General features: G+C 39.6%; 1 protein-coding gene across 3 annotated transcripts in view; it reads left to right on the top strand.

The window, feature by feature from the left end:
• The window catches only part of DCAF5 (DDB1 and CUL4 associated factor 5), a 99547-nt gene that overhangs the window by 4106 nt on the left and 79616 nt on the right, over positions 1 to 15825 (top strand). For all 3 annotated transcript variants that reach the window (XM_050953463.1, XM_050953465.1, XM_050953464.1), the window contains 3 exons: positions 6784 to 6927; positions 10702 to 10738; positions 13659 to 13798. In XM_050953463.1, coding sequence (XP_050809420.1) covers positions 6784 to 6927; positions 10702 to 10738; positions 13659 to 13798 — 321 coding nt within the window. The remainder of the gene's footprint in view (positions 1 to 6783; positions 6928 to 10701; positions 10739 to 13658; positions 13799 to 15825) is intronic.

The raw sequence follows: 15825 nt of genomic DNA, 5'->3' as shown, positions 1-15825 counted from the left end.
AAGTGGCCTACCTATGATTGTAAGTTTTAATTGGAAACTTGTAGGGATAAGAGAGAGTGTTTGGTAATGTCTGGCAACAGAATGAGAGGTGCAAGTCCAAAGGAGTGTGGATCAGAAGCAGGGTAATGAGATGACCTTAGCAACAGTAGTGAAGTATTACCACTTTTTGTTGGGGGAATCATGTTACTAAGTACATTTAAAAAGGGCCAAATTCAATCCTGGCATAAGTGCGTGCAATTCCCTTGCAAATATGGGGACACTCTGCTCTAGATGGTTGGATCAATAGGTTTTGGCAATTGGGATTGGGGATGTCACCTCCCTGGGGCACTGGTTCTTCAATGATTGGTCCTGGTGTGTACCAGAAGTAGAGAGGATCAGGGAGCTCACTTAGGCTTTGTATACATTAGAGGAACTCTGTGCGAAGAGCTGCTTAGTCCTTCCTAGCATGCTTATATAATACTTCTGTGTCCATACATAAGTGATCCAGGTGGTTTACAATGCCTGGCAAATGCTGAGAGTAGATTTGCTTTCAGCACGGCTAAATACTGGGTCAGTCTGGATCATTTTAGGGCTAGTGTGGACAGTACTGAAAGATTTTAGATGGTCTTCCTGCTACTGTCGCATAGTGGCGTCTCATCTCCCAGAATCCATAATGCTGAGCCCTGTTGGATAGGTACCTACTCAGAAGGCATCGGCTGAAGCAGTTCAAGGGAGCACTAATGTATGTGGGGCAAAACTGCAATGGTTCAGTACGGCTAATGTGAAGGCAGTGAATGGTTTCTGCTTAAACTTATGGTCTTGCAATTCTGCTAGGAAATGGTTAAGATACCTAGTGTAGATGCTACTTAGTATAACACCTTTGAGTAGGGCACAGGAATGCTACCTATCCTTCTCCACAGTGCTAGAGTCACTGCAGCCTTAGAGTAAGGAGAACATACCGACTGATGTGGGGGTTCTGCTTTATACTGTGGATATAAAGGAATTGGGATTGTAGAAAGGGTGACCACTTCCCAGATTGTCCTGGAGGTGGATTTTTCTTTGGCATATTTCTCTACATGGCTGACGGCTTCGTATGTGGCTGAAGCAAGAAGCCAGAGTTTAACCCATAATGAATAAAGGCCTTTGTCAAGTACTTTAGTCTTCAATGAGGACAAGTTTAAAGCCTTTAAAATGTGATTCTGTCTGAAAAATGACTAAAAATGGCATTTTGAGGGATTTCATGCTCAATTTGCAATTTTTAAACTGTCAATCTTGCAAACATAACCCAGGATCTGTGAGTTAAACTGAGTTCTTCCCATTTTTGCACTTCATTACTGTTAATAAGAGTTCAGCAGTCCAAATTAGGTCTCTGACACCTGTTCAATGCCTCTGTCTACAGTGGCACAGGTATAACTGATTGGGATTTTAGTAAACAGTTTTGTTACACTGGATTTCCCTTACTTCCTGTGGCTCTTAGCTGTACTGGTTCAGCAAGTGCTGATATGACCAAAATGCTGTAAAAACTTGGGTACTAATTTAAACTAAATAGATGGGATATCTGAGTATGCTCAAGGAGAGAAGTTTTGTTGAGAAGAAATGTGCTATCTTGATATAGTTACTTCTATGAGTAAAACTATACTTTTGGGCCAAGAGACATCTGATTTGTAGGAGTAAGGAAAGTGGATGCAACATTTTAGAGAAGGGGTCATTATTTACCTTTTATATGACTCCTCTTCTCATCCCAAAGCATCTTTACCCGTGCAGTACAAGTGTTGCCATTCGTTCTTGTCCATGGCTTGGTCCCCCATTAAGTCCAGCCTGATAATGTCCCTGCATGTGATGTCCCACCATCTAGTTGGTGGAAAGCCTCTAGGTCAGACCTACCTCTGTTGTGTTTGCATCATTTTCTTTGGCATCCTGTCATCTGTTTGTCTTCTACACTCTTCCCTACCATTGTAATATTTTCTGTTTGTAGCCAATCCAGCACCATGATTTCTCATCAGCTCTCCTCCTAACTTCATTTATCTTAAAATCATTCCACTTTACACCTGCCATCTTCTGAAGAATTCTCATCTCTCCTGTCTCCAGCCATCTGATAATAGTTTCATTTAATGCAGCTGCTTCTGGACCATAGAGTAATACTGGTAGTACGCTGGTTTGGTGAATTATCACTTTGGTACCAAACATACTGTTTTTATCAGTTCATGGTTTCATCAACTTCTGTGCAGCATTTGTACCTAAAGTATATCTCCATTTAACCTCTTCCTTTATGGAACCATCAGCACTCATCAAGCTTCTTGGGTACACATGTGATTATTACTTGTTCTTCAACTTCACTGCAGCTGCATTTCAATGCTTTATGTATTGTCCCTTTTCCAAAATTAAAACCCCTTCATCTTCTTGGCATTTATTGTAATTCCAAATTGAGCACACCAGTTTTCCAAAGTAGCAAAGAGTATACTCACTAATTCAAACATCTTTGCCAGTTGTATGATGTTGTCGGAATAAGTAAATAGCTTAACTCTATATTAGAGTGCCATGCTCTCCAACTTGTTTACCATTCCTGACATCCCATTTAAGAACATGATGAAAAGCAATGGGGATTCCATGCCTCCTTGTCTTACACTAAATTTTGACTTGAACCAGTTGCTTAATTTTCCACCAATTCTTACGGCACAGCAGGAGCCTCAGTACATAATTTTCTTTTACAATTGCAGTTACCTTATCTGGAAATCCATTTGATTTTACTACTTTTCTTAATGCATTCCTCCAAACCAAATCAAATGCTTTCTTCAAGTTGGTGAAAACAGCAAACATCTTTAATCCCCATTCTCTCTCTCTTTTTTTATTTTCTCCCCCCTTATCAACTCTGTGTGAATATCTTGATCAATGTAACTTTGGCCTGGTTTAAAGTCTCATTGTTATGTGCCTACTAGTTTCTCTAAAACTAGACTTGTTCTGTTGACAATTACTTTCATTATTATTTCCCCCTGATTAAAGGCAATAATTGTGCCAATTATTGTGCCAAGAAAGGATATCCTTCCGATGCAAGTAATATAGAGGTCTAAGCTTATTATCAGTACTGGGAAAAATCATAATGCAAGGAATTGTCAACAGATTATGACGCAATGGATTTTATTAAAAAATAAAACTTCAGAGCCATTCCTTTTCTGTCTGAGAAACAGCATAGCAAATATCAACTCAGAAGGAATTTTCATCAAAAAAAATTTTCATGGGTTATTCAAATCTTGTCTCTAATGCTACCATGACACTGTAAAGCACTGCCAGTCATACACCTACTAGTTACTCTAACCACCATTCTAGAAGGGATGGGGTCAGTAATACACAAACTCCACACTTTAGCTTCCTCTGTGCTGCCCCTACATCCATCCATCCAGCTGTGCCATCATAGGTTCTTTTGGACTTAAACTTTGGTAGTGGTAGTCCAAAAGGACTGGGACTCTTGGACTTTCTTGTAGTGAGCCATGAGAGATTTGCCTTCAGAGAGAAGCTACAAGCTGTACTTCTCAGGCAGCTTTTCCTGCAAATCTAAAATCCCTTTGCCTTCTTCCACCATGTCCTAGAGAAAGGATGGTCCAGCGGGTAGGGTGCTAGCCTATGATTCAGAGACCTGGATTCAGTGCCCGGTTCTGCCAAAGACTTTGTATGATCTGTGGACAAGTTTCTTAGGCCTTGTCTACACTAGAAAGGGTTTCTGGGTATAGCTTTGCTAATAAAGGCTCCTAGTGGAGTTACAACTTGTACTGCCGAAAGAGTTCTCTTGCTGGTATAGGTTGTAACAGTTTCCTGAATGAAATAAGCTCTACAGCAAAATGACTTTTGGCAGTATAGCTGCATCTACACTAGGGTTTTTGCAAGCAGAGAGATGCTGGTTAGGCGTGCCGATTTTTGTTACTACTCTTCCCTGCTAGTTGGCATAACTACAATTTTTCATTGTAGACTAGTCCTTAGTCTTTCAGTGCTTCAGTCCCCATCTGTAAAATAGCGAATTGCTATTATCTCCATCTTACAGGGTTGATATGAGGATAAGTATATATTACAGATAATGAGATGCTCAAATGGTGTCATAATGGAGTAGCCATATATATACCTAAGATATTAGCAATAAGATGCATGTAGTGGGCAGGAAATAGGGAGGAGTTACACTTTTTTCCTGAGAAGTGGAGCTTGTAGTTGGCCAAATGGAGACCATACCTCCATGATCATGGCTCTCCAGACTGGCACATGTCAGTCTGAACCTTACTAGGTAATCCCTACTCTCTGTACCAAACTTTAGCTAGTCTGCAGGTGGCTGTGGATGGGGTGGATGCCCAGAACGGCTATTCAGAGGTTTGCAGGGGAGTGAGTCATATGTCTCAGAGGCATAAAGGGGAGTTGCAGGGAACAGAAACCCATTAAAGAGAAGGGGATGTATAGAGGTGACAGGGAGAGGGAATCCATGTTGCGCACTCAGTACTTGAAAGTGTTAAATTGTAACATGTAAAAGACTTTCCCACTGCATATCCCATCCCAATTGTAATTCCTCCTCTTCCGAACACGTGCACTAAATGTACAAAGTTCTGCAGCAGGGAAGCCCTGCTGTGCAATGCTTATGCTTGCTGGGGTGACCTTCGTAACTTCTGTCAGAAAAGGACTGAATGGCTGTTGGAAGTCAAAGGGAATTTATTTTGCAGATGAGCATTCTGAGTGTCCCTGGATATTGTGTCGTTCAGGTGGTAAAATGTGCACTGAGGTTGATGAGGGTGTAAATGTTGCCTTACTTGGTGACTTCCTTAACTTTTAAAGATTGCATTGACAGGAAATGCACTTTTTACAGAATTAACAGAATTTGTGGGAATCCTAGTTGATGGTAGTCACATTTGAGAACTAGGAGCATTAGGGTAATGTAGGCACGTGGTGGTGGTTTTACAGTCTGACGTTGTTCCCACGATAGAATATGAAATTTATATTTTGACTCTATAAACAGCCCTCTTACAATGTACAGCTCAAGACATATCTGATAGAAGTACAGTAATGTTGCTGATCACCTCCCCTACATATTGAAGGCTTGAGCCTAAACTGCTGGTGTTGCTGGCTGGTGACAACTAAAAGACATGATTGTCACAAGCAGATTGATACTTTGACAATAACTCTGATCTCTGAAAAGTAACCAATTAAAAGTGTCAGTGTCTGCCAGGTTTCTTCAGCTTAAAGACTTAATTTAATGTGTTTCAATGACTGCCTCTGGCATTTATCTGAAACCCTCACTTATTAATTACTCACTCATCTAAAACAGCTGGAGTGTACATGTGAACTTCCTGTGCCACATTTTCAGCCAGCAAGAAAGCCAAGCTCACATCAGTTTTCAATAAACTGAAGTTTATTTGTAATTAATCTGGACATGTCACTTATTTGTAATCTCTATTCCTAGAGATTATCAAACATATTACAAGTCTGTCATATCATCAGCATGTACTGTGCAGTACGAAAATAGAAGAAGGGATGGTCCCTGTCCCAAAGAATTTATTGTATAAGAAGTGTTTGAATACTGCTGTGCTGTTTAACAGATTTTAGAAAGATTGCCTTAAGACGTTTGACTTAGCTGAGACACTGGTTACTTAAGGCCCATTCAGTATAACTCAATTCCATGAAAAAATTTCCTTCTCTGTTACTAAAATAGTTTTAACAAATCTTATTATATTTAACCTTTTTTTTTAATTGTGTGGGGTGTTTTTTTGAACTCTATGCATTTGACTTTGCTTGGATAATAAAAATCAAACCAATCAGCTTCATTTTGGTTGTAGTCAGATTCACTTTTGCTGTGTTTTGGGCTTCCAGTTGTGCAAGGAAATGTTAAAATGTTTTAACTGAAACTTTCTCTATGTAATGACTTGTCTTATTTCCAGTATAATTTTTTGTTCACATACTAAAAAATCGCCAACTAAATTTATTTTGAGCCTAAGTTATTTGGCTCTTCCTTTAAAAAATACTTTCTTATCCAAATCTTCAAACATGTACTTTTCAAAAGCACTCTATGTTCAAAGGGCATTGTCAAATGCTATTCTGCCTAAGTCTAATAACTGTTTTAATACTGTTTTTAGAAACTTGCAAATTGGCTAATATTTCTTTCCTTGCCAACTTTTGCCTTATCTGTCTGGCAAATATTTGAGTATATTTTATGGATGGTTTACTGCTTTCAAAATGGTGACCAGGTTAATGGTCAAGACTACAATGAGCTGCAAATTAAAAAAAAAAAATGTATTTAAGCCCATATTGCTCTGTTGATTGTCCCTATAAACTGGCCTGTGATAGGTATTCACCACAGAAATACATTTTTTACCCTTTACAAGTCTTTAATTTAACAATAGTTGAGAGGGCATGCTGATGCATCTGTGATAAAATCTTGATACTTAACACCCTGTCCTGTAGCCAGCCCAATTTATGGTAGGTTCTTTTGGTCCATGCAGGCTGATCATGTCTGTATATGCTGAAAGAATGTTTTTGTTTTTTTGTTTTCAAAAAGAAAGTATTTAATCTTTTAGACTTAACCTGCTGTCTTCTCTGCATTTCATAAGCAAAATGTCCAGGTGTTGTTTATCTCTTGATGTGAATAATTTTGTTCATAACCATTAGCATATCCAAACCAATGGAGGTGGAAGGGTGGAGGGGGCTGTGTGGTAAATTAATCTGGATCCCAACAAAGCCTGTGTGAATGTTGACAATGTAAAATACCTTTTACTTCTCTCTTCCATTGGCTTACATTTAGTTCAGTCTGTCACACAGGCTTCCTTTCGTTTTTTGTAGGAGGGGATGACCGCCGGGTCCTGCTTTGGCATATGGAACAAGCCATCCACTCCAAAGTCAAACCAGTGCAGCTGAAAGGGGAGCATCATTCTAACATCTTCTGCCTAGCTTTCAACAGTGGTAACACAAAAGTGTTCTCTGGAGGTAAGGAAGGAAAAGAAACTTGATTTAAGGAGACTGGATTATAAACTCTTTAGAATAAAAACAATGGGCCAGATACTATCCCACACAAAGACCCATTGGCCTGCACAGAACTGCTCTAGCTTGGCCCTTGAGGAGTCCCCTGAAACAGGGGGAAAAAAATTTGAATGTTGCTGAGCTGGCATAGTCTGCTCTATGTCATTGCTCCTGATCCCTCCCCTAACCTGGCATAGGCGTCCTAGCACTCTGAGGCTTCTGAATGATATCACTGGATCCAAATCAGCCTTTGGAGATTGAAGAAGTAGAGCCACCTTTGCCTTTTCTTGAGCTCTGGCTCAGCTAAGGAGCAGGCCTTCCAACAGAATTGTCTCTGACAGTTCCACAAGTATGCATGGAATACAGAGCTTTCACTGTAGGTTGCCAGTTCAAATTTAGAACAGGTTGGTAGTGATCAAATGCTGTTGCCATCTGATGGCTGTTCAGTGGTCTCTGAAATGAGCTTGAGATCTCATTCCAGATTTCAGTGGGCAGACACTTGGCACTGATTAGCCCACTTGCTGATAGTCTTACTTCACTTGGGTAGTAAACTGGCTGTTAAAACTGAACAACTTAAATTCTTAAAATTCAGGATTGAGGTATTGGGACAGAAGGTGTGTGGCAGAAACATGTACTTGCTCTGGAGAAATATATAGAGGACTGCAGTCTCTGAAATTTTTGGTCTGACACCTTTCATCAGTACTAGATTCTCCCCCTCCCCCTTTTTTTTTATAGTGAAACTTTTTCAGAGAAGGGGAGGAGAAGAAACATGTTTTAATGAATGAATATTTGCGTAAATATCAAAATCCATGCAGAGCATTCCTTCTACAGTCTGAGACCAGTAAAGAAGGGAAAGAAATGTGTATCCTTCATCTGCCCACACTATGATGTAGTTTCTTTTTTAGCACATTTTTGGAGCTCTTGATTTCCTTCTCCCACTGAGATTTTGTGAACATCATAATCAGTGCTGTAAACTAAGTCTCTTACCTTCTCTGTTTTATTTCCCTTTATAAAAGAGGGCTAAATATACTTTATAAAGTAGTCTGACATCCTTGAAAGGTATGATAGAAGTGCAAGTGTAAAAGGTTTTCCCTGTCCAATATATTATTGCAATTTGAATTGAGTTGAAGTTCAACCACAGAAAATCAGATTATTTTTGCAAATTGAAAAACTAAAATATGGAAACTTGATTAAAGTGAGTGGAACTGTTAGTTCATACCAACAATGAAAGAAGAACTCCTTCTTATCATGAAAATGTTTGATAGTGTGTTTGTTATGGATTGAGGCAGGTTGCCCAAAACAAGTATAAAGTGAAATAAATAAATATATATATATATATTCTTCTGTCTAAAAGATCTCAAAGCATTTTGTGTGTATGTATACAGGTAAAGTTTATTATATCAAACTACTTCTAGAGCGGAAGACAGCAGCTGGGTGGACAGTGCTCTGCAGAACAAACTTTGGAAGGGAAACTTTGGCCAAAGACACCAGGCAAACTCTGCTCCTGCAGCGAGTGCCATGAAGCCTTTAATGTTCAATGAACACAAAGAACATGAATGGTTTTTAAATACTCATAGTAAACTGTATTGAACTCAACTTCATACTCTCAGTGAATGAAAAGCTGAACTGAACTTGTGGTTCCATGGAGTCCCACTAATACAAATCTGGGGCATTGACTACCAAACCACCTTCTGTATATGCTTTGTTCCATCCCCAGAAGTATAATTGAATAGAATAGTGGGCATTTTCTGGTCTTTCATTGTCATACCCAGTATAAAAGGGGGGATGTTCTAAATGAAGTGGAAGAGTTACACACAATTCTTACCATTTGTGGAAAATAATTTGGTACGAATTTTCTTTAAATATCACAGTAAAACCAAGTTATTGTGAACCCTATCTGAATGGTGGGGACACTTTTAACAGCAAGGTGCCACATGTAACCCAGTCAACTTGTGGTCCTGGCCACATCTCTATCTTTTCCTCCCACCACAGCGATAGAACCAGAGATAGAGGCAACTCGTGGCGACTTTGTATTCTCCCCTCTTCCCCCCCCCCTTCTCATTCCACTTCTCTCTTCTTCCTCACTCTCCTCCTGCAGCTTGTAGTGGGAGGGGAAAGCAGGTTCCTTAATAGGTAGAAGATTGAAGTCAGACTGATGTAATGGCTTCCTCTTCAGTTCATCTGTATATATTGAGTGGAGTTCGAAGTCCTTGGGAAAAACTAGGCTAGATTCATCATTGGTGTAATTTCACAGAAATCAATGTGGCTTTATTGGATCTAAACTAGGCACTTTGTGTAAATGGATTGATTAAGGGACCATGGAAAAGAGCCACTACACAGTAATCTAAGGGTGTGTCTACATCTACAACGGGGCACCAACTCCACGAATGGCAGAAGCTGCGTCGGTAGGAGAAACTCTCCTTCTGACATAGCGCTGTGCACACACGTGCTGATGTCAGTGTAAGTTATGATGCTCAAACAGGTGGTTTATTCACACCCCTGAGCAACACACATTATGCTGGCATAAATTGAAGTGTAGACATAGCCTAATGTTGGCACAGTAATGGTTGCTCTGTGTCCTCATTTGCCAGGAACCTCTAAACACTTCTTGCCTCCACTTAGCTACATGGAAACTTATTTCTCATGTTTATTCCATGGAGCAAACAGATTTAAACATGTGCAAGATAAACCAAAATTTGGAGTCCTCTTTACATTTAAAATGCATATCAATAAATGGATTCTTGTTCCTTCTGAACCCTTGTTCATTCTCCTGAACATCACATGAGCATCACTGCTTGATAGCTGACATCATATTTACAGGATGGATAGATGCATTTAGACTAAGGATGAGGTTCTTTGGTTTTTATTTTATCCTTTCTTTCCACTGCAAATGAATGGTAACTGCATGCACAATGCTGTGTTGAATCTTTCAGAAACCGAAGAAGGTAAACCTGTATTTGCTAGTGTTTAGTACAGAGAATGGGGGAGGGGGAACAACCTTCACTGCTAGAGATTGGGGATACATGGAAGGACCAGGATATTTTTTATGGATGCAGTCTCCTTGGCCTGCATTCATATGGACGGTTTGACTTGCATTTAACAAACATGATCAAGGGAGGCTATCTGATTTTTAATATGAAAATAATTGTGGTCACAGTAGTGAGTGCACACCTGCATAACAGTGATTGTAGCCCAATATGCTGTCTCTGCAGCAGTACTGAGCATTGTTGTACTAACATGCAGAGTGCACTGGGCTCACAATTCAAATGCTAAAACTATGATAGCATCTAGTTTGCCCTTCCTCTGTTGTAACAGCTTAAGCTGTTACACCTTTTCTTGTGAATTGTAGTGGGTATAGGTGTCTCTGTAGGAGACCTGAAACTTCTCATCATCACCTTCTCCACCCACGCATGCACTAAAATTTTGGCTGAGACTGGTCAGAGCTTTATCAGCAACACTCCTTAATTAACTGAAGTATCTGAGCAATGTGAGACATGCCTTATTTAAGACTTACTATCTTTACAGAACTCTTCACTCCTGTAAGGCTTGGTGCTTTAGACAACCAGAAATTGACCCAGAGCCTCTGTGTAGACAAGCAGAGTGCTCATCATTGGGCAACCAGGCTGGTCATCGCTCCACAGTGCTTTTGTTTTCAAAATGGAAATTGCAAAAACTTTTTTCTTCACTATAAAGTCTTAATGACCAGTGCGTGATTTTAAGTGTTTATATTTCTCTTTATAGGCAATGATGAGCAAGTTATACTCCATGATGTTGAAAGGTAAATGCATAGTTTGTTTCCACTGCTGCTTCAGCTTCATAATCTTAGTCACTGGAGGCGTCCAAACTGATGGTCTTTACTTTTCTTCTAGAACATTTTAGCCCAAAATGTACTGTCTTTTTTTTAATAAAAGTGACATTTTGAAGTAAAAATATTACATTGTGGGGAGGTTTTCCCTTTGGTTTCATGTTGTTGTTTTGGGGTGCGGGGAATAGGTACTCTCGTGAAGACGGTAGTATGTTGCAAATGAGGAATTATAAAGTTGAAGGGCCACATTTTTAAAGGTTTCAAGGCCCTAGTGGGATTTTCAAAAGCACCTGCGGACCTAATTCCCCTTGACTTCAGTGGGAATTAAGTGTCTAAATACCTTTTTAAAAATCTGCCTCCAAGGGCCCAATTCCCCAAAGCCTTGTAGTTTTGGTACAAAGTGAGTGTGAAATCCTACAGGTATAAATAACAATACAAGGTGCAAGGCAGTGGTCATTCACACCTGTAGGATTTTACACCCACTTATACCAGAAGTACAAGGCTGTGGGGAATTGTGCCCTAGAAGTCATATTGTGAGATAACATGGGTAGAAAGGTTATCCAAAATATATTTAACATCATAGTGTTATTCTGTCTAAATATCAGAGTTGAACAATCAGGATACTGTGTTTCTTCTGATCTGGATTTGATTTCTGGGGTGTAATCTTTGTAGGCTAATGTTTTGGTCTGTGCATGCTGCTTAGCTCCCACAAACTGTTAAGTAATACAGATTAAGTAATGTGCACTGATGCAAAATGAATACGAAGTCAGACAAGGCAGGAACGGATGTAAGAATAGGGAGAAATATAAACCTTAAATCTCTGTGTTGCCTGAGTCCTGGTTAGCATAATTTGGAAGGATCTCTGTTGCTAGGCGTGTTCAAAACTCTTTATGCTGAATAAAAGTCCCAAACTAAATGTTTCACCTGAGTGTCTGACCTGACATTTGACTGAAGAGAAAATATAACCGCTGTAGTCTTGCTCTTCACACTCATTCTTAGACCAAATCCTCTCCACTTTGTGTTCTCTGGCTTACACCTGTGAATGTAAATCAAAACAAACACTGTACACAGTTTTATCTCTCCCCCCCCCCCACCACCACCCCCACATTTGACAAGAAGTCTTTATCACTGGCATCTTTTACAGAAAGTGATTGTTCACCATATATCTTGCTTGAGTGTTTTAAGTACAGTCCTTCCTTTGATTTTGTTTTGGCATGTGCTTTTGTTACATACTGGATTTTTCAGCTCTGTTCTGTCCAATTGCAGCACATTTGTCCCATTCTTCTAATACTGCAATACTTGTTTGCACCATCTTTTGCGGGGAACCCAGTCAGTGTGAGATTTTGAATTCTGATTTTAATTTTCTAAAATTTCACTCTGTTTAACACTTTATGTTTTAATGATGGCTGTATGTAAACTAGTTCCATCAAATTCTTTTTTTTTTTTTTCATATGCTCAAGTGGGACTTTCTGCTGCTGCTATTCTAGCCTTTATATTATCAAAACTGGTTTCCAAGTTAGTCACCTCCTGAGACAGTTACTCAATCTCTCTCCTAGATCAGCAGTTTTAGCATGGGCACTGCTTAAACTTGCATTAATTTCAGACAGGATTTCCTTGAAGGGCTTGCTGTACCCTGGAGTTTTTGCTAGACAGACTGCATCTAGGTTGTTCCCCAAGAAATACAGCAAATCTAGGAGCCTCACACTGGCCATTCTAGCCTTTAAGTAGTCATGATGGCCTGTCATTTCTTGGCATTCTTCCTTTCTTGCTCCTTTTCAAAGTGACCTACAAAAATGAGAGGCGAGTGGAAACTGGGCTTGAACCCTTGTTTTGCTGCTGTATGTTTGGATAAAGATTAGATGTGAGGAAAGGGGATTGGGGGGAGGGGGGAATCTTCTCACCTTGTTTTCCGCATTAGAAATTCAGGTATGGTCTATCCTGGAAGACACTGACTGGAGAACTAGTGAAATGACATCCCAAGAGGAAAGCTGAGTAGCTGAGACTTCTTAAAACTGTTGTTCTTTTAACAGTTAACTCCAATGACTGGCAAACCTCTAGGTGAAAGAATTCTTGTATTAAAGAATCAACACTCCCACCTCCTTGTCTCTTTTTAATTAAGAAATGAAAGCTAGCCATCGTTAGGGCCCCAGGAAGACCCCTCTCAAACACAGGAAACCAGAGTTGACATTCATAATACTTTCAAGGTAAAAAAACAAGCAAGCAAACAAAAACTTTCACTAAAATCAGAACCCTTTGAGACCACCTTTTTTACTCTCTAAAGAAATGCAAATGAAATAAAAAGCACAAGCACAATGTAAGCAAGGTTACTTCTTTAAAACAGATATGACCCCCAAAATGTATTTTCCCTTACTATTATTGTCAAAGTTGCTGGCTCCACCCTTGCATGAAGTTCTTGCAATTTTATAAGCTTCAGTGCTGTTAGTAGCACAATGTTGGGCCAAACTCATTCCTGGTGTTATATATATAAATTTACCCCATTACTTTACTTATGTTCCCTTCCTTAAAAAGTCACAGTTGAGTAACTGTTTATTTTATATTAATTCTGTTTACAATTACTAGTATAGTAGTAACTTGTAACCTTTAAAAGACTGAAAAGAAAGAGGAACTAACCTAGCTCACTTATTACAAAACTTATCTAATGCAAATTCACTCTTGTAAACACCTTCACACTTTGGAGGCTTTTTGTGATAGATATGTAGATATCTAGTTAGCAAATATTGTTTTTTAAATCCATAACAAGAACTTCATATCTAGTCTGAGCTGTGTTAATCTTGTCACTCAGTACTGCCAGGTGACAAAACTATGGCTATCAATTGCCTCCTGAAACAATGTACACCAAAAGGAGGGGAAATAATACATGTTTGTCTTGCAGCAGTGAGACCTTGGATGTGTTTGCACATGAAGATGCAGTGTATGGCCTTTCAGTGAGTCCAGTGAATGATAACGTCTTTGCCAGTTCATCCGACGATGGCCGGGTTCTCATTTGGGATATCCGAGAGTCTCCCCATGGAGGTGAGAGCTGTAGGCAGAAAAGAGTATTAATGTAGAGAGAACTCTTTATTGGGGTAGATTTGAGGGATGGGGAAGGAGTATGATACATGATTCCTGTGGAGGGTGATTTGCTATATTGTACTAATGTTGGATTGTGGTAATAGTTAGGGTTGCCACCCATCTGGTTTTCACCCAGACAGTCCAGGTTTCAGCTTGTGTGTCTGTTTGGGTGCCGTGTTTTTTTGTTTTTGTTTTTTATCTGTGGCAAATGTTGCAATCCTAAGCAGAAAGGAGAAGGCAGTGCAGCAGCCGCTGCAGCTGCCTCTGGGGCCAGGCTGCTTGTGAGGCCCTGTGCAGCCCACAGGTGGTGGGTAAGGCAGCCTTGGCTGTGCAGGTGAAGACCCTGCCAGTGATGGGGGCTGGGCCTTGGGGGAAGAGGTGGAGAAGGGATGGGGTCTCGGGGTCTGGTTACCAGCCATTAGAAAGGTGGCAACCCTAGTAATAGCACAGGATTGCCAGCCTACATGGCTTCAAATATCAGACCCCAAAGATCATATTTAGTTTTAAATATACATTTTTCTGCGTACATATATTCAGGGAGCCTATCCCATCTCCCAACAGTTGGTATGTCTAAGCTCTCCTTTTTCTCCTTTTTTCCCTTTTTGAAGACACATTAGAAAAAGAAGTGTCTTCTAAAGATCATTTTACTCTAGTCTGAGATTAAAATGCCTTAATCCATAATCGTCTGGTTATTGTATGGTTTCATTATAGAGCAGAGTTAAGGTTGTTTAGGTGCCCTAACTGTGCATTTCCATATCTTAAATCTGAATTTCCTAGGATTATAAAGATCATTTTGGAGATAATTACAATATCCTGTAGTATATCACTCAAAATGGCTGGTATGTATTCTCCCCCTTAACTCCATTTTAAAATAGTTTCTGTCTGGAAATTTAATTCAGAACATTCATCATGTCACTGCAGTAATTATTTCCATTCCTCTCCTCCCTGACTTTACCTCAGTTTTATCTTATTGCCCTCTAATATAACATTTTATTTGGCATAAAGCTGCTGTTTGGAACCACAGTACTTTGGTTCCTCACTGAATTAGTCATCTACTAGGAGTCCTGGTTCTGCCCACTAACATGTCAGTGCCACCCACTTCTGGGGTTAGTGCAGCTGTCTGTGATTAGCAGGGTTGCAGGCACTACCCCCTGGCCTGCATTTTCAGGCCCTAGAATGAACCGAGTCCTTGAACTAGACATGAAAGACCATCAGAAGTACCTATAATAAATCCAGTTTCTGTATGCAATATGAATTAAAAATTTACCTTTGAGGTGACTGATTCATTAATTTGGCTCCTGTAAAATTTTCGGCTCCTGTATTTACACTTTCTTCTATGCGATGAGGAGAGTTTTTTGGGTGTGTGCTTACTTTGTGTTCAGGTTCTTTCGTGATCTATTAAATTAATGTGACAGAAGACAAATACATTTATTAGTTGCCTGGAAAAATTTGTTCTTTTTTGTATATGGAAACTAAGTGTCTTAATGTAGTACTTTTTAACAGAGTTTCTCTCTTTTAATTCTTTGCGAAACAATAAAAATAAACCATCCTCTAATTAAAATAAATCCACATCTTTTCTGAACCCTGCTGTTTGTGTGCTACAACAGAAATTCTCGGGTAGCTGTGATGTCCAGTGGTTGTACATTCTGTAGTATAGAAAGAGAACCTGGAACTGGCCAGCATCCTTGGAGGTTTGTCTCTATTCAAACACAAATATAGCAATGTTCTGTGACATGTATGCGGAGTGCTCTATACGGCTTGGCTAGTGGTGAAATCTAGCATTTCATTCCAGGCTTGGTTCAGTTCTCAAGCTGCTTTTGTATGTTCTCTAAGGGAGGGGAAGGAGTGAAGTTTAATAAAATATTTCTACTGCATTTTGCGTTTTGCAAAACAAGGGCTGTTGAGATTTAAAAAATTAATCTCGATTAATCCTGTTGTTAAACAGTAACAGAATACCATTTATTGTTTTTTGGATGTTTTCTACGTTT

The sequence above is a fragment of the Gopherus flavomarginatus genome, chromosome 5 (assembly GCF_025201925.1).
Source record: "Gopherus flavomarginatus isolate rGopFla2 chromosome 5, rGopFla2.mat.asm, whole genome shotgun sequence".
Lineage (NCBI taxonomy): Eukaryota > Metazoa > Chordata > Testudines > Testudinidae > Gopherus > Gopherus flavomarginatus.
Note: the sequence above shows the minus strand (reverse complement) of the source record. Positions and strands in the feature narration are given on the sequence as shown.